The sequence below is a fragment of the Salmo salar genome, chromosome 11 (assembly GCF_965601325.2).
Source record: "Salmo salar chromosome 11, fSalSal1, whole genome shotgun sequence".
Lineage (NCBI taxonomy): Eukaryota > Metazoa > Chordata > Actinopteri > Salmoniformes > Salmonidae > Salmo > Salmo salar.
Genome location: NC_138301.1, coordinates 91,480,463 through 91,499,680, shown reverse-complemented (window position 1 = coordinate 91,499,680; position 19,218 = coordinate 91,480,463). Strand labels below are relative to the sequence as shown.

The following is a 19,218-nucleotide window of genomic DNA, read 5'->3' as shown; positions in this document are numbered from 1 at the left end:
ACAATATACTATAGCTCTATATGGTACTCCCTGTCCGAAACGTCTCACCTGCAGCTGGATGATGCCCAGCAGGTCTTTCTTGGCAGCCTGGAAGATGGAGCTGACCTTGCTGGGGTGGACGGTGTCAGAGCGCCCCCCGCTGTCCGTGTAGTGGAACACGGCAGAGGGCGTGTGCTGCATGGTCACGCTCTTCTTCAGGATGGACTGGAGGAAGGTGAGGGGAGAGAGGGAGGGGGTTCAGACATGAGTGAGGCAGAGGTCTGTCAGTGATTGCGCCCCATATGGCACCCTATTCCATATTTAGTGCACTACTTTGGACCAGCGCCCATAGGCAGAGGGAGAAAGGAGGCTCACCTTGTAAATGACAGGGCTGGAGGGGCGCTCGTCTATGGTGACTCTGGCTCGCTCGTACGCCATGTTCAGGTCGATCCCTGTCACCCCCGCTGAGCAGAGAGAGGTATTGATGGGCATTGTGTACGTGTGAAGTCACAAGTGAATGTAGTTGCAGCACTGGGCAGGGGACAAGCCTACCTGTGCCGTCAGTGGGCATAGAGATAGAGCGAGTCTTCCTAAAGGTGTTGGAGGGGCTATCTTTCCCGGCGTCTGTGTCCGAGGAGGTTTCTGCGAGTGCAGGTGTGGGGATGGGGGCGAAGACCGGGTCCTCCTGAAAGTGGGGTCTGCGTGGGATCCTGCCCGGACTCCCCTCTATCACCCCAGCAACCGCCACCAAGGGGACCGCCTGGCGCTCCTGTCAATCAAAGAGGCAAAATATTACATGAACTATTCACACCATATCAACCTAATCATGCATTTCACTAATAACACAACAAATGTGTCCTTGGATGTTTGATTGGCTATAAAGAGAATGCAATATGAGGTGGGTGAACAATAGAATACTAGAGAAAATCCAATCTGTATGACAGAATTCCACTGTAGAATAATGTGGATGTTGGAGAAGATTGGGTCAGGGAGGGTCTGAGTGACATAACTTTTAAACCCTCTTGCCGTTGCTCTTCCATCAGTGTTACTGCCCTTTACGTTATTTAAAAGAGGCTTGGGATCCATGTTATTCATTTTTCACTGAGCTTTATGATTCTGCACGGAGGATGTGTGTGTGTGTGTGTGTGTGTGTGTGTGTGTGTGTGTGTGTGTATTACCGGGTTGAAGAGCTCTGTGGTTAGGCCCAGGTAGTTATGTAACGCCAGGAAAGTCACTCTCTGGAGTCGCACCATGATTATCTGGAACACACACAAACACCAAGGTGGATCAAACACCAAGGTGGATCAAACACCACAACACAACAATGCCTGTGATACAGCCAACATAAAGACTTCTCTAGAACAATCAGGGTGTGCTTTCAACTCAGGTTAGGCAGAGTATTCACCCTTGGCTGTGTCCCAAACGGGCCAATAGGGAATACGGTGCAGTTTGGGATGCAGCCCTTGCCATTAGGGGGGGGGGGGGGGGTCTCATCCAAAGAGTTGTTTGAAGTGTGTTCGGGTTGGGGCCGTACCTGAATGACGCGCACCAGAGTCTCGGGGTACTTCTCAAACACAGACTGGAAGGCTGAGGCGGGCAGACGCAGGATAGTGGAGCGAGACGCAGCCCGCGCTGACACAGTCTTATAGGGGGCGGGGTAACCCTGAGGAACACAGGAACCAACCAATCACACAGGGGGAGAGAGAGAGAGGACAAGAGAGACAGGGGAGGAGGTGAATGGAACACTGAAATCAGAAAAACAGGAAGGAGGAGGGGGAGAGAGAGGGAGGAGTGATGTCTGAAAAGAGAGGGGGAAACATGAACAGATGAATCGAGGTACAGTAGTTAAAAGATAAAAAGGCAGAGAGATGGATGGAGGGAGGACAGGACGAGGAGGAGGGAGAGATGGATGGATGGATGGATGGATGGATGGATGGATGGATGGATGGAGGACAGGACGGGGAGGAGGGAGAGATGGATGGATGGAGGACAGGGAGAGGGAGAGATGGATGGATAGAGGACAGGACGGGGAGGAGGGAGAGATGGATGGATGGAGGACAGGACGGGGAGGAGGGAGAGATGGATGGATGGAGGACAGGACAGGGAGGAGGGAGAGATGGATGACAGGACAGGGAGGAGGGAGAGATGGAGGACAGGACGGGGACGTGGGAGAGATGGATGGATGGAGAAGTGGGTGGAGGATAAGCCAGAGGTGAGGAGGACAGAGGTGAGGAGGACAGAGGTGAGGAGGACAGAGGTGGGGAGGACAGAGGTGGGGAGGACAGAGGTGGGGAGTACAGAGGTGAGGAGGACAGAGGTGAGGTGTGACACGCATCAGATGGAGGGAAGATATAAGACGCGTCCCAAATGACAGCTAATTCCTTGTATGGTGCACCACTTTTGACCACAGCCCTATGGTCAAAAGTAGTGAACTATAAAAGGGAATAGGGTGCCCTATAAGACCGCAGTAAACTCACGGTGATGATGTCCAGAATACTCAGCAGGCTGTGGACACTGTCCCCCGGGAGCACGTCCTTCACAACCGGCTCTGTGCCATCCTGTACACCACACACACACACACACACACACACACACACACACACACACACACACACACACACACACACACACACACACACACACACACACACACACACACACACACACACACACACACACACACACACACACACACACACACACACACACACACCACACACACACACAGAGATAACTAACCTTGTGGGGACACACAATTCAGTCTCATTCAAAATCCTATTTTCACTGCACCTAACCCTAACCCAAAAACCTAACGTTAACCCTAACACTAAACCCAAGTCTAACCCTAACCTTAATCCTAAACCCTCTATACATAGCATTTGACCTTGTGGGGACTAACAAAATGTCCTCAGTTGGTCAAATGTTTGTCCAGAAAGATAAGTTCCCCTAGGTGGACAGAATAATTGATAAAAATAAGTCTGATATTGACTTAGCTGGCTCTGAGCTCGTCTACAGTCGGTTTCATTGTGTATTCCCAGCAGGTATTCTAGCCCAGTCTTACGTTCTCGTGGATGCAGAGTTCCAGACGTCCATCCTGGACAACGTAGATGCTGTCGTCGTCGTCGCCTGGCCGGAACAGCCCCTCCCCCTCCTGCAGTTCCACAAAGACCATGTGACGACACAGCTCCAGGAACAGAGGCTTTTCAAAGTGGCCCAGCACCCTGAGAGCAGAGGGAGACCGCAAAGAGTGACACAGAACACACACACACACAATGCTACTGGTGTGCGTGTGTGCAACAAGGTTGTGATTACCTGACATTTTTGAGCATGTAGAGGACCTCTGAGGGCAGGTTGGAGTTCTGAACATCAAACTCAGTCAGGTCCGCCTCCAGCAGGGAGGGAGGGGGCTCCTTGGGCTGCAGAGTAGGGGGCTCCTTACGGATACGCAGGATCCTACAACACAAACACATTAAATAGCAGAGACTAGCGCAGCCCTTCCTCGTCGGTCGGTTTTGAGTAGAGATGGTACCTGCGAGCTATACTCAGGACTTTGGGTCTCTTCCGAGGGCGCTGCTTGGACACCGAGGTAGAAGATGGAGGGGAGGAAAGGGTCTGGACCTGTGAGTGACAGAGAGAAAGAGACAACGAAGGAAGGAAGGGGATGAAGGAATGAGTTCCCAAAAAAAGCACAAAATGCTATTTCGGTCTGCCCTCTAGTGGGGAAACATGTAAGTGACATTTCTTATCATCAGAAGACACAGTTGCAGCCAAATATATTGGCACCCCTTGCACTTTGTGGTGCTTATTTGTCCTGGAGCAATTATGGTTAAGAGACTGGACTCTGTAATAAAGAGCAAGGATGCATGATAAACAAATGCCAAGTCACTCACCCACCATTGCACCTTGCACCAAATGGTAGGTTGGACCTCACTTTATATGCACAGAAAGATACAAATGTATGTGTTAATCTAAAAAGACCTTTTGGGTAAACTCCCTCTTTACCTCTGTAGTCTGGTCTCCTTCACTACCAGCAGTTACCATACCTGGTCTGCTAGGTGGTTGCTACTTAATAAATTCCCCAGGACATTCACAGTATTAGGCAACACTGCCTTCTCATCTCGTGCACCAGTAGGCATGGAATAGTCTACAATCCATGCTTCATCTAGATATGTTAGTGCCACTGAATGAATTTAAAATATTGATGGGAGACTGTTACAGAGGAGTGTAAATGCTTTTTTTAAGGCTGGATCATGTAGTTGTATGTTTTAATTCTGTAATGTATTGATTGTTTCTGCCTTCTTGGCCCGGTCTCCCTTGAAAAAGAGACTCTGGTTCTCAATGAGCTTTTCCTGGTTAAATAAAATAAATAAAAAGTGCTTTGCTCAAAAGGCACATCGACTGATTTTTCACCATGTCGACTCGGGATTCGAACCGGTGCCTCTGATGAAGGTTGTGGGTCTTCCAGCAGGACAAGGACCCCAAACACACATCAAAAGCACCCTGGAATGGTTCAAGGAGAAACGCTGGACTGTTCTGGAGTGGCCAGCAAAGAGGCCAGATCTGAATCACATCAATAACCTATGGCGAGAGCTGAAAACAGCAGTTGGTGGTGGGCACACCTCAAACATTAATTAGAGCAGTTTGCTGCTGAAGAATGGGCCAATTTGCCAGTAGAAAGATGCAGCAAGCTCATTGATGGCTACAAGAAGTATTTGTTGACAGTTCTCTTGGCCTAAAGCTGTACAACAAAGTACTAGCTACGGGGTGCCAATCATTTTGCACATGACCTTTGTCTTTATTTTCCTAATTAAAATTGTAAACTTAAGTTTACAAAAATAAATTGGTTCTGCAATAACTGTAACAGTGACCAAAAGTTAAAAAAAAACATTCTCTACCTGATTTTAGAAGAAATGAATAATTATTCAATAAAAGTGTCAATATATACAGTGCATTTGGAAAGTATTCAGACCCCTTGACTTTTTCCACATTCTGTTACGTTACAGCCTATTTAAAAATGTATTAAATGGGTTTTTTTTCTCTGCAGATCCTCTCAAGCTCTGTCAGGTTGGATGGGGAGCATCGCTGCACAGCTATTTTCAGGTCTCTCCAGAGATGTTCGATCGGGTTCAAGTCCGGGTTCTCCCGAAGCCACTCCTGCATTGTCTTGGCTGTGTGCTTAGGGTCATTGTCCTGTTGGAAGGTGAACCCTCGCCCCCAGTCTGAGGTCCTGAGCGCTCTGGAGCAGGTTTTCATCAAGAATCTCTCTGTACTTTGCTCCGTTAATCTTGCCCTCGATCCTGACTAGTCTCCCAGTCCCTGCCGCTAAAAAACATCCCCACAGCATGATGCTGCCACCACCATGCTTCACCGTAATGGTGCCAGGTTTCCTCCAAACGTGACGCTTGGCATTCAGGCCAAAGAGTTCAATCTTGGTTTCATCAGACCAGAGAATCTTGTTTCTCATCGTCTGAGAGCCTTTAGGTGCCTTTTGGCAAACTCCAAGCAGGCTGTCATGTGCCTTTTACTGAGGAGTGACTCCCGTCTGGCCACTTTACCATAAAGGCCTGATTGGTGGAGTGCTGCAGAGATGGTTGTTCTTCTGGAAGGTCCTCCCATCTCCACAGAGGAACTCTGGAGCTCTGTCAGAGTGACCTCCCTGACCAAGGCCCTTCTCCCCTGATTGTTCAATTTGGATTGCTCAGTTTGGCCGGGCGGCCAGCTCTAGGAAGAGTCTTGGTGCTTCCAAACTTCTTCCATTTAAGAATGTGTTCTTGGCAACCTTCAATGCAGCAGACATTTTTTGGTACCCTTCCCAGATCTGTGCCTCGACACAATCCTGTCTCGGAGCTCTACGGACAATTCCTTCGACCTCATGGCTTGGTTTTTGCTCTGACATGAGCTGTGGGACCTTATATAGACAGGTGTGTGCCTTTCCAAATCATGTCACAGGTGGACTCTAATCAAGTTGTAGAAACATCAAGGATGATCGATGTTAACACGAAGCAGCCAAGTGCAATTTAATTTCGAGTCTCATAGCAAAGGGTCTGAATACTTATGGAAATAAGGTATTTCTGCTAGTTATTTTTCATAAATTTGCAAAAATGTCCTGTTTTCGCTTAGTCATTATGGGATGTTGTGTCGATTGAGGATACTTTTTTAAAATCAATTATAGAATAAGGCTGTAAGTAACAAGATTTGGAAAAAGTCAAGGGGTCTGAATGCACTGTATATTGATGCAACTGTATCACAGTATCAATTTCAAGAACCCCATACAAGTGCTAAATGAGTGTGCTAAAGGATTTGAAACTTGATAATCGCAATGAGTACATTAAAATTGATATGTAATATCCTGAAATTTTATTGGATAGTAATGAGTATTGGCTGAGGGCCCTCCAGCATTATATGAGAGTTGAAACTCCTGGGCCTGTATTCATAAAGTGTTTCAGAAAAGTAGTAATTGCTGATTTAGCATCAGTTCCCAGCTGTCCATGCAATTGTAATAATTATAATCTAAAAGGCAAAACTGACACTAGATCAGCACTCCTACTCTTATTCGCTTTATGAATAGGGGCCCTGATATGTAATGCATGGCATAGAGCTGAGTGACTTGGTGAAGAGTCACTTCCATTTTCCCAGGTAAAAGTAGTATTGTCGCGAATTCGGGTGATAGCCCTGGCCGGAATTCCAACCCGAGTCCAGAGACTGTAAACCAAACACCTTAGCCGTTACGCTCAGAGATCCCTATGGTCCCTGGCCAAAAGTAGTGGCACTATAAAGGGACTGGGGTGCCATTTGGAACACAGACAAATAATGACTAACCTTCCTCATAATCTTCCTGCCGTAGAAGAGCACCTTGTCTCTCTTCCTGAAGCGATAGCGGGGAACAGCCTGCTGTCCACCTTCGAATAGACACAACAACATGCTATCAACAAAGATAACAGCACTTACGCAACAGTGGCTACTGAGCATACAACGAATGAACAATGAATGATGTCCCGTAAAACATAGGATTCTCTCTGTTCAGGTCCAATTCATAAGTCCCATTATTAATTCCTATTATTATGCCGATGTGGTTACACTTTGTCATTTGCCACAAAATGTGTTCAGTTACTTTAATGTCAAGTTTAATATCAGTTTCATTGCCCCTCGTGTTTGTCCCATGAAGTGGGGAGGAAGAGGATAGATGACTCACTGGCCAGCTTGTATCTTCTATAGAGGAAGAGCACCACGATGCCAATTAGAGAAACTGCCACCACAGCCCCGATCAGCACGCCAGTCAACTGGACAACAAAACAAAGTTATTACCATAAAGATCCATTCAATTACACTGTTCTATTCTATGGCTAGTTTGGTGTCAGACACAGACACTGGGAACCACAGAACATTCCAACAACAACAAACATGGTCACTGAAGTCTGATCAAGAAGTCATGGAGAGACCAAAGGGGATGTGGGGGGGCTACATCAAAGACCTCCTTCCTCTTTTTGTTTATTCTTGGTGTCTAAGGAGGATTTACTAGACATTGTTGATGTAGGATTTACTTTCAGAAGGCCAGAGACTTTACTTTGGTTATTATGTTAGTTTTTTTGCTTTATTAAAATGTTTTGCACGCATGGAAATAGAAGTTTATCTGGGGTGTATTCATTAGTGCATGCACACCGTAGCAAACAGTACCAAAACGTTTCACAAACTAAAAACGTTTTGCAATGTAAACAAATTTCTATTGGACAAGTTCAGGTATGTCCCTCCCCATTTCGTTCCGTTAGCGTCTTAGTGAATACACCCGGGTGTAGTCACTAGGAAGCATCAGAACCGAACAAAGGTAAACAGAAGCTAACGGAGCGAAACAGGGAGGGACCAACCTGAATTTGTCTAGCAAAATAAATGTATGCTGTTGCGAAAAAGTTTTGCTGCAGTGAAAATGTTTTGCTACGGTGTGCAACAATAAATACACCCTAGCTAAGTACACATTCACTTTCATGAAGCTTAGTGGATCTCTGTACCATGGTAGTCTGCATCCTCTCCTCCACAAACTGCTGGACACGTGCCCTGATATCCTCCCTGCTAGGCACCTTTCCTGCCAAGTACTGTGGAGAAACAGGCAAACAAAGTCATCAAATAAATAATTGATGTAGAGTGCAGACAAATGCAAAGATTTATAGACCCAGTAACCACACACACACACAAATCAATATTGTGATAGGAGTGTTTGAAAATACATGGTGTAATAGAACATGGCATTTTGCTGGACTTAAGATACCGTTTTCAGTCCTGACATGTCATCGTTGAGATTGTTACTCAATGCACTGGTCCAACTGCACTGGTCATCAGGATCCTCTTCACCAGCCATTCCTACACACACACACACACCAAAAAAATGGGGTGAAAAAGCAGGGATGGAGAAAGTTGCTAAAGTAGCTCGCACATTCCAGCTACAGATTATCTGTTTTTTAAATGTGATACAGCGCCGCAAACCAGTATTTACCCCTTTCTGAGCCTATATTTTTACATATTTCTGACACTGAATGTCATCAGATCTTCAACCGAAACCTAATATTAGATAAAGGGAACAAACACTGCATTCCACAGAAAGTACTTCATACCAACGGTGGTAGTGTGATGCTTTGGAGATGCTTTGCTGCCTCAGGAGCTGGATGACTTGCCATCATTGAAGGAACCATGAATTCTTCCTTGTATCAGAGAATTCTTATTTTTTAAATATTATTTAAATGTTTAGGGTTAAACTTAGACACACCTACTCATTCCAGGGTTTATCTTTATTTTTACTATTTTCTACATTGTAGAATAATATTGAAGACCTCATATAGTAACGAGAAAAAAATAAAATAAAAAATGTTACCGGGAATGCTTCCCCCCCAAAAGTCTGGAAGGAGTTCCCACATATGCTGAGCACTCGTTGGCTGCCTTTCCTTCACTCTGCGGTCCAACTCATCACAAACCATCTCAATTGAGTTGAGGTTGGGTGATTGTGGAGGCCAGATCATCTGATGCCGCACTCCATCACTCTACTTGGTCAAATAGCCCTTCCACAGGCTGGAGGTGTGGTGGGTCATTGTCCTGTTGAAAAACAAATGATAGTCCCACTAAGCCCAAACCAGATGGGATGGTGTGTCGCTGCAGAATGCTGTGGTAGCCATGCTGGTTAAGGGTGCCTTAAATTCTAAATAAATCACAGACAGGGTCACCAGCAAAGCACCGCCACACCTCCTCCTCCATGCTTCACGGTGGGAACCACACATGTGGAGATCATCCGTTCACCTACTCTGCGTCTCACAAAGACACGGCGGTTGCAACCAAAAATCTCACATTTGGACTCATCAGACCAAAGGACAGATTTCCACTGGTCTAATGTCCATTGCTCATGTTTCTTGGCCCAAACAAGTCTCTTCTTCTTATTGGTGTCCTTTAGTAGTGGTTTCTTTGCAGCAATTCGACCATGAAGGCCTGATTCACGCAGTCTCCTCTGAACAGCTGATGTTGAGATGTGTCCGTTACTTGAACTCTGAAACATTTATTTGGGCTGCAATCTGAGGTGCAATTAACCCTAATGAATTTATCCTCGGCAGCAGAGGTAACGCTGGGTCTTCCTTTCCTGGGGCGGTCCTCATTAGCCAGTTCTTGGTTTTTACAACTGCAACTCTAGAAACTTTCAAAGTTCTTGAAATGTTCCGGATTGACTGACCTTCATGTCTTAAATTAATGACGGACTATCGTTTCTCTTTGCTTATTTGAGCTGTTTTTGCCATAATATGGACTTGGTATTTAACCAAATAGGGATATCTTCTGTATACCACCCCTACCTTGTCGTCACAACACAACAGATTGGCTCAAACGCATTAAGGAAAGATGGTTGAGGCAATGCCAAGTGTCCAAAGCTGTCATCAAGGCAAAGGGTGGCTACTTTGAAGAATCTCAAATATAAAATATTTTGATTTGTGTTTTTTTGGTTACCACATGGTGTTATTTCATAGCTTTGATGTCTACACTATTATTGTACAATATAGAAAATAGTAAAAATAAAGAAAAACCCTGGAATGAGTAGGTGTCCAAACTTTTGACTGGTACTGTACAAACAACAACTTAGACTCACACAAACGACTACAGTGCCTTCAGAAAGTATTCACACACACCTTGACTTTTCCACATTTTGTTGTGTTACAGCAATTTAAAATGAATTCAATTCTGTTTTTTTTGTCACTGGCCTACATACAATAGCCCATAATGACAAAGTGGAATATTTTTCTTATTACAAATGAATAAAAAATTAAAAGCTGAAATGTCTTGAGTCAATAAGGATTCAACCTCTTTGTTATAGCAAGCCTAAATAAGTTGAGGATTAAAAATGTGCTTAACAAGTCACATAGTAAGTTGCATGGACTCATTCCGTGTGCAATGTGACTTCCTCATCTCTGTACCCCACACACATCTGTAAGGTCTGGCAGTCGAGCACTGAATTTCAAACACATATTCAACCACAAAGACCATGGATGTTTTCCAATGCATGGCAAAGAAGAGCACCTATTTGTAGATGGGTAGAAAAACAAATACAATTGACACTGAATATCCCTTTGAGCATGGTGAAATTATTCATTACACTTTGGATGGTGTATCAATGCACCCAGTCTCTACAAAAGATACAGGTGTCCTTCCTAACTTAGTTGCCGGAGAGGAAGGAAACTTTCTCAGGGATCTCATCACGAGGCCAATGGTGACTTTAAAACAGTTACAAAGTTTAGTGGCTGTGAAAGGAGAAAACTGTGGATGGATCAACAACATTGTAGTTACTCCACAATACTAATCTAAATGACAGAGTGAAAAGAAGAAAGCCTGTACATAACAAATATATTCCAAAACAGTGCATCCTATTTACAAATGTAATACTGCAAAAAATGGGGCAAAGCAGTTAACTTTTTGTTCTGAATACAAAGTGTTGTGTTGTATTGGATTTTCCCCTAACATATTACTGAGTACCACAACTCCATATTTTCAAGCTTGATGGTGGCTGCATCATGTTATGGGTATGCTTGTAATCGTTAAGGAACGGGGAGTTTTTTTAGGATAAAAAATAAACAGAATGGAGCTAAGCACAGGGAAAATCCTTGAGGAAAACCTGGTTCATTCTGCTTTCCACCAGAAACTGGGAGATGAAATTCACCTTTCAGCAGGACAATAACCTAAAACGAAAGGCCAAACCTTCACTGGAGTTGCTTACCAACAAGACAGAATGTTCCTGAGTGGCCGAGTTACAGTTGACTTAAATCTACTTGAAAATCTATGACCTGACAACAGTTGTCTAGCAATGATCAACAACCAACTAAAGAATTTTGAAAAGAACAAATGGACAAATGTTGCACAATCCAGGTGTGCAAATCTCTTAGAGACGTACCCAGAAAGACTCTGTAAATTACTGCCAAAGGTGTTCTACAAAGTACTGACTCAGGGGTGTGAATACTTATGTCAATTCGATTGTTTTATTTTTAATAAATTAGCCCAAAAAAATTCTAAAAACATATTTTCACCTTATCATTATGGGGTATTGTGTATAGATGGTTGAGAACAAAATATATATTTAATCCATTTTGAATTCAGGCTGTAACAACAAAATGTGGAATAAGCCAAGGGGTATGAATACTTTCTGAAGGCACTGCCCATCTCATCTGCCCTGACCCGCATGCTCACACCCCCATCCTTTGTGATTGCGTTATTGTTTGCCACATGGCCTTAAATTGTTCCAATTTGTTTTTCCTCAGTCGCCCATGCTATTTCAATATTTAAATAATCAATTAGATTTTTCCATTGTGTTAATGATGAGAAGAGAATCATCGAACCCATTGGGTATCTCACCAAACCCCCATATAGTATGTCTTGAAATATGCAGACAAACAGACTCAAAGTAGCTTTACATTGTAATACTTCTGACAGTCAACTTTCTAGGTCCCGTCCATAACTTTTGGACTTTTGGACATTCCAAGAAAGCATGGATTATTGAGACATTATTAGTTTTACACTTAAGACATGACTCTGCCATTGTGCTGTAGAATCTGTGAACTTTGTCTCATAATAAATTCTATACGTTAGTTTATACTGGATTAAGTGTACATTTTTGTTAACTGTAATTTTGTTAGTTAAGCTCCAACTTTCCCTTAATCTTGTGCCAACATCAGTTCTTTTTAAGTCATGGTTCCAATAGTTTCTATTTTTTTCTAAGTGATTTCAGTTGGAAACGCTCTCTGCAAGGTTTTGTACATATTCCCTGTCATACGAACATACTTTTCTGACTCAAATAAGATTCCCTCAACGTTGCTCTGATCGCCAAAAGATTTCAAATGGGAATTGTGGTATGTAACTTTTAAGTTGAATGTATTTGCATGTGGTCAGTCAAATTACTTTTAAATTGTGTCATGGAAATAGCCATATTTCCTGTTACAAGACATTTACCGTTTCTATTGCTTTAGTTTTCCATGTGGACCAATTTATATGTGTATTCTGACAAGCTATCCAATGATTGTTCCATAAGGTTGTGTTTTTAGGGAGAGATATTACTGTAGAATACGTTACATTTTCTTTCATGTTGTTTTAGTGTTCCTTAACTATGAAGTTGTTAATGTTCTTAGCTTGATCCTTTGAAAATAGACACGTAAAAAGATTCTGCAAATGAGCATCTTCAATATGTACGAATTGTTCCTCTTTAGTGCATTTAACTACATGTCGCAAGTAAAATCCTTTGGTAGCGAGTTGATACAATTCCAAGTCCGGAAGGTTAGGAAGATGCAAAACTTTTTTGTATTTATTTAACTAGGCAAGTCAGTTAAGAACAAATTCTTATTAACAATGATGGCCTATCCCGGCCAAACCCGGACGACGCTGGTCCAATTGTGCACCGCCCTATGGGACTCCCAATCACGGCCGGATGTGATACAGCCTGGAATCGAACCAGGGACTGTAGTGACACCTCTTGCACTGACTTAGACCACCGCGCCACTCGGGAGCCATCTTATTTATCGTATTAATTTTATTTTCCCATATAAAAAGTCTTATGACTGAGTATTCTTTTTTTAAAGAATGACTTTGGTGGGGAAATGTTTGTATTACCAAAATGGTAAAAAAAAAAAACTTTGGGATCTATGCCATTCTAATGAGGTTTAAGATTTATGGGAAGATTATTCAATTTAATTACATCCGCTTTCATATTGTTGAGTAATGGAATAAAGATATCCTTATATATTTGTCCTTATATATTTGTTGTCACTTAAGCATCCTAAGTACTAAATATTTATTGTGGTCCACTTAAATGATTGCTGTAGATTGTGAGATATTCTTTTTGCCATTATTTCATTTTTTTCCACATTTTATATCCTGTATCAGAGAATTCTAAAGGAGAATGTCAGGCCATCTGTCCGTGAGCTGAAGCGCAGCTGGATCATGCAGCAAGACAATGATCCAAAACACAAACAAGTGCAGGAATGACTGCAGGAATGTCCACCAGAGCTGTTGTCAGAGAATTGAATGTTCATTTATCTACTATAAGCCACTTCAAACATAGTTTGAGAATTTGGCAGTACTTCCAACCGGCCTCACAACTGCAGACCACGTGTAACCACGCCAGCCGTAGGAGCACTACATCCCACTTCTTCACCTGAAAACTGAGGGTTTGCACAACCAAAGAATTTCTGCACAAACTGTCAGAAATCGTCTCAGGGCAGCTCATCTGCGCGCTAGTCGTTCTCACCAAGGTCTTGACCTGACTGCAGTTCGGCGTCGTGACCGACTTCAGTGGGCAAATGCTCACCTTCAATGGCCACTGGCACACTGGAGAAGTGTCCTCTTCATGGATGAATCCCGGTTTCAACTGTACCGGGCAGGTGGCAGTGTGTATAGAATTGTGTGGGTGAGAGGTTTGTTGATGTCAACGTTTTAAAAACAGAGTGTCCCATGGTAGCGGTGGGGTTAGGGTTAGAGGTCGACCGATTAATCGGAATGGCCGATTAATTAGGGCCGATTTCAAGTTTTCGCAACAATCGGTAATCGTTATTTTTGGCCACCGATTTGCCGATTTCTTTTACATATTGTTTTTATTTTTACATGTAATTTTTTTTATTATAATATTTTTTAACAAGGCAAGTCAGTTAAAAACACATTCTTATTTTCAATGACGGCCTAGGGACGGTGGGTTAACTGCCTTGTTCAGGGGCAGAACGACAGATTTTTACCTTGTCAGCTTGGGGATTCAATCTTGCAACCTTACGGTTAACTAGTCCAACGCTCTAACCACCTGCTTTACATTGCACTCCACGAGGAGCCTGCCTGTTACGCGAATGCAGTAAGAAGCCAAGGTAAGTTGCTAGCTAGCATTAAACTTATCTTATAAAAAAACAATCAATCAATCAATCATAATCACTAGTTAACTACACATGGTTGATGATATTACTAGTTTATCTAGCCTGTCCTGCGTTGCATATAATCGATGCGGTGCGCATTCGTGAAAAAGGACTGTCATTGCTCCAACGTGTACCTAACCATAAACATCAATGTCTTTCTTAAAATCAATACACAAGTATATATTTTTAAACCTGCATATTTAGTTAATATTGCCTGCTAACATGAATTTCTTTTAACTAGGGAAAATGTGTCACCTCTGCAACAGAGTCAGGGTATATGCAGCAGTTTGGGCCACCTGGCTCGTTGCGAACTGTGTGAATATTATTTCTTCCTAACAAAGACAGCCGACTTCGCCAAACAGGGGATGATTTAACAAAAGCGCATTTGCGAAAAAAGCACAATCGTTGCACGACTGTACCTAACCATAAACATCAATGCCTTTCTTAAAATCAATACACAGAAGTATATATTTTTAAACCTGCATATTTAGCTAAAAGAAATCCAGGTTAGCAGGCAATATTAACCAGGTGAAATTGTGTCACTTCTCTTGCGTTCATTGCACGCAGTCAGGGTATATGCAACAATTTGGGCCGCCTGGCTCGTTGCGAACTAATTTGCCAGAATTTTACGTAATTATGACATAACATTGAAGGTTGTGCAATGTAACAGGAATATTTAGACTTATGGATGCCACCCGTTAGATAAAATACGGAACGGTTCCGTATTTCACTGAAAAAATAAGCGTTGTGTTTTCGAGATGATAGTTTCCGGATTCGACCATATTAATGACCTAAGGCTCGTATTTCTGTGTTTATTATATTATAATTAAGTCTATGATTTGATATTTGATAGAGCAGTCTGACTGAGCAGTGGTAGGCACCAGCAGGCTCGTAAGCATTCATTCAAACAGCACTTCCGTGCGTTTGCCAGCAGCCCTTTGCAATTCTTCAAGCATTGCACCGTTTATGACTTCTACTCCCAAGATTAGGCTGGTGTAACCGATGTGAAATGGCTAGCTAGTTAGCCGGGTGCGCGCTAATAGCGTTTCAAACGTCACTCGCTCTGAGACTTGGAGTAGTTGTTCCCCTTGCTCTGGTTGGGTAACGCTGCTTCGAGGGTGGCTGTTGTCGATGTGTTCCTGGTTCGAGCCCAGGTAGGAGCGAGGAGAGGGACGGAAGCTATACTGTTACACTGGCAATACTAAAGTGCCTATAAGAACATCCAATAGTCAAAGGTATATGAAATACAAATCGTATAGAGAGAAATAGTCCTATAATTCCTATAATAACTACAACCTAAAACTTCTTACCTGGGAATATTGAAGACTCATGTTAAAAGGAACCACCAGCTTTCATATGTTCTTATGTTCTGAGCAAGGAACTTAAACGTTAGCTTTTTTACATGGCACATATTGCACTTTTACTTTCTTCTCCAACACTTTGTTTTTGCATTATTTAAACCAAATTGAACGTTTCATTATTTATTTATTTGAGGCTAAATTGATTGTATTTATGTATTATATTAGGTTAAAATAAGTGTTCATTCAGTATTGTTGTAATTGTCATTATTACAAATAAATGTAAAAAAATATATATAATAATAATATTTTTTTTTATACAAAATATAAAATAAAATAAAAATACAATTAAATAATAATACAAAAATAATAATAATGTAAAAAAAAATATATATATATATATATATATATATATATAGAAATAAAATAAAAATACAATTTATCGGTACCGGCTTTTTTTGGCCCTCCAATAATCGGTATTGGTATCGGCGTTGAAAAATCATAATCGGTCGACCTCTAGTTAGTGTATGGGCAGGCATAAGCTACGGACAATGAACACTACTGCATTTTATCGATGGCAATTTGAATGCACAGAGATACAGTGACGAGGTCCTGAGGCCCATTGTCATGCCATTCATCCGCCGCCATCACCTCATGTCTCAGCATGATAATGCACGGCCCCATGTCACAAGGATCTACAGAATTCCTGGAAGCTGGAAATATCCCAGTTCTTCCATGGCCTGCATACTCCCAGACGTCACCCATTGAGCTGTTAGGGATGCTCTGGCGTGTACGACAGCATGTTCCAGTTCCGCCAATATCCAGCAACTTCGCACAGCCATTAAAGAGCAGTGGGACACGATTCCACAATCAACAGCGTGATCAACTCTAAGCGAAGGACATGTGTTGCACTGCATGAGGCAAATGGTGGTCACACCAGATACTGACTGGTTTTCTGATCCACGCCCCTACCTTTTTTTTTAAGTTATCTGTGACCAACATATGCATCTGTATTCCCAGTCATATGAAATCCATAGATTAGGGCCCAATTCATTTTTTGACTGATATCCTTATATGAACTGTAACTCAGTAAAATCTTTGAGATTGTTGCATGTTACGTTTATATTTTTGTTCTGTGTATCAACATTTTTATTTGTTCACTCAGGTTCCCTTTATCTAATATTAGGTTTTGGTTGAAGATCTGATAACATTCAGTGTCAGAAAAATGCTAAAATAGTGAAAATCAGAAAGGTGGCAAATACTTTTTCACAGCACCGTATAAGCAAAGATTTTTGGTGTCCATTACTGGGTGTTATAGGAAAGCCCCATATAAACCGGCGCCATCGATTCTTCAACTAACCTGTTACTGGCGACACTTTCTTTGTTCTCGATTCTGTGAAAAAAAAGTATCTTAGAAACGTCCGTTTCCAGTCGCAGGTGGTTCTACAAAAAACAGCCAAAAGTCAAAGATATTAAATCCCTGATTTGTACCACGCGAGGAGGTTCCTCGCAATCTTAACTGCCACACATCTAGCATTTCCCAGCATCTTTGCAGGATCTAGTCGTTTCTATGCAACGCGGCCATGCGTACTAGTAGATGATAGCTCGTCACACAGTACGACAAAAACAAAGATCTACACACATGCAAGAGGCATATCTCACTCGATACAAAATATGGATCTTTCTGAATGTATGTTTTATGTACAGCCACCTGCAACTGGGAAACGGACATTTCCAAGATAAAAGTATCTTCACCGAATCCAGAAAGATTATGCTGTCGCTTCCTGTTGACAAGAGATTTTGATAAATAGCCAAAAATCTACCTGTCCAAATCAGTAACCAATATGCAGAAACAGTTTGTGATATATTGAAAACATAAAATGTACTATTACACAAACATGTGCAACAACAGAAATCATATGACTTGTATTTTTTTTAATCTAGCACTTTATAAAACTGCACACGCAAGAAAAACCCTGTTGTTTTGACAAGTGCCAATAAATCACTCATATGGATGACCAAAAAATGTTTTTATCTGGTTGTATGCACTGTTGAAACTTCCACAACTAAAAAACCATGGAAACGTAGATATTTTTACATCACTGCTTAGAGGACAACCTGCAGAAGACAGTCAGTGACATTTTGGAATGTTGATTTATATATGGTGGTCACCAACAGAAAGAAAAAACGTAATCAGTAATCTCTGGTGTCCCGCTGGACATTGATAATCAATATCTTGGGCTAAAAATTCCAGGAGTAGTTAATGCACGTGGCTTGACCCGTATGGAAAATGGGAAAAAGGAACAAAGTTTATCGGTATTAAATCAAAGTTTATTTGTATCAAATCAAAGTTTATTTGTCACGTGCGCTGAATACAACAGGTGTAGACCTTACAGTGAAATGCTTACTTACAGGTTCTAACCAATAGTGCAAAAAGGTATTAGGTGAACAATAGGTAGGTAAAGAAATAGAAACAGTAAAAAGACAGGCTATATACAGTAGCGCGGCTATAAAAGTAGCGAGGCTACATACAGACACCGGTTAGTCAGGCTGATTGAGGTTGTATGTACATGTAGATATGGTTAAAGTGACTATGCATATATGATGAACAGAGAGTAGCAGTAGCGTAAAAGAGGGGTTGGCAGGTTTGATGAGTATTTACCACCATATTTAAAGTTGGGATATATAAGATACGGCGTAAGAGCATTCGTGCAAAACCCGATGCAATGCAAGAAGTGTAAAAAGTTTGGCCATGTGTCAAGTGTTCGCAGACGGAAGGAATATGTTATTGAAGAGTCTGTGAATGTAAAATGTTACAACTGTGGTGGGGATCATATTTCTGAATTCCCAGAGTGCCCTGTTAGGGTGAAAGAGGTTGAGGTGTCAAGGATCAGGGCTGTACAGCAGACCTCCTATGTGGAGGCGGTGAAGAGCGTTGAAGGGGCAAGAGGCCACAGTTCTGAAGAAGATATGGCGGTGGATGCACCACAACCAGTTGCCAACGTTATGTCAATCAAGTGATCTAGATCCACTTATTGTGAAGGTGGATTTTGTGGCATTTATTAGTTGTACTGCACAAGTGTCCAAGAAGCTGGACATCATTATATCTGCACCCGAGAAGTCTTTGGACCTCTAAGACTTAACGGCAGAAGCACTGCATGGACTACGGTCGCCAGGAAATGTCCCGCTGTCACAATAACCTTCTAAGCCTGTGTAGGGACCTGATTAAAACAGAAAAGCAAGCTGATTTAGTTTAATTAACATTGTTACTGATTTTTAAAAATTACCCCTCATTTCCTTTTTGGATCATTATCGACAGGTGGTGGAATGCACATCATTGTTGCGAACGCCATTATACCAAAGAAGATGTGCACTAGCTAGCGTGCACGCTACAAGTACTTTCAATGGCAGTGAACTCGGTGTGTTGTGTAGTTACTGCAGTCCACAGACGGATATTAATGGAACTTTCTGTGCCATTTGAGCTTAAAATGATAACGGCGACAGACAGGCGCGTATAACAAAATAAACGGCACCAAAACCAA

The 19,218-nt window shown here is 42.3% G+C and overlaps 1 protein-coding gene across 4 annotated transcripts in view; it reads right to left on the bottom strand.

Annotated features, from left to right (window-relative positions):
- Positions 1-19,218, bottom strand: part of LOC106563121 (patatin-like phospholipase domain-containing protein 7) — a 49,408-nt gene that overhangs the window by 26,651 nt on the left and 3,539 nt on the right. Inside the window, exons 2-16 of one of the 4 annotated variants that reach the window (XM_014128355.3) lie at positions 17,388-17,460; positions 17,037-17,069; positions 8,240-8,331; positions 7,983-8,066; positions 7,172-7,259; positions 6,799-6,878; positions 3,509-3,597; positions 3,292-3,432; positions 3,041-3,200; positions 2,457-2,537; positions 1,514-1,642; positions 1,158-1,238; positions 532-748; positions 355-443; positions 49-204 (exon numbers count right to left, since the gene is read on the bottom strand). In XM_014128355.3, coding sequence (XP_013983830.1) covers positions 49-204; positions 355-443; positions 532-748; positions 1,158-1,238; positions 1,514-1,642; positions 2,457-2,537; positions 3,041-3,200; positions 3,292-3,432; positions 3,509-3,597; positions 6,799-6,878; positions 7,172-7,259; positions 7,983-8,066; positions 8,240-8,329 — 1,485 coding nt within the window. In that variant the 5' untranslated portion in view covers positions 8,330-8,331; positions 17,037-17,069; positions 17,388-17,460. Of the gene's footprint in view, positions 1-48; positions 205-354; positions 444-531; positions 749-1,157; positions 1,239-1,513; positions 1,643-2,456; positions 2,538-3,040; positions 3,201-3,291; positions 3,433-3,508; positions 3,598-6,798; positions 6,879-7,171; positions 7,260-7,982; positions 8,067-8,239; positions 8,332-17,036; positions 17,120-17,387; positions 17,461-19,218 lie in introns of all 4 variants that reach the window. The other 3 variants (XM_014128353.3, XM_014128356.3, XM_014128354.3) reach the window with 3 other exon arrangements.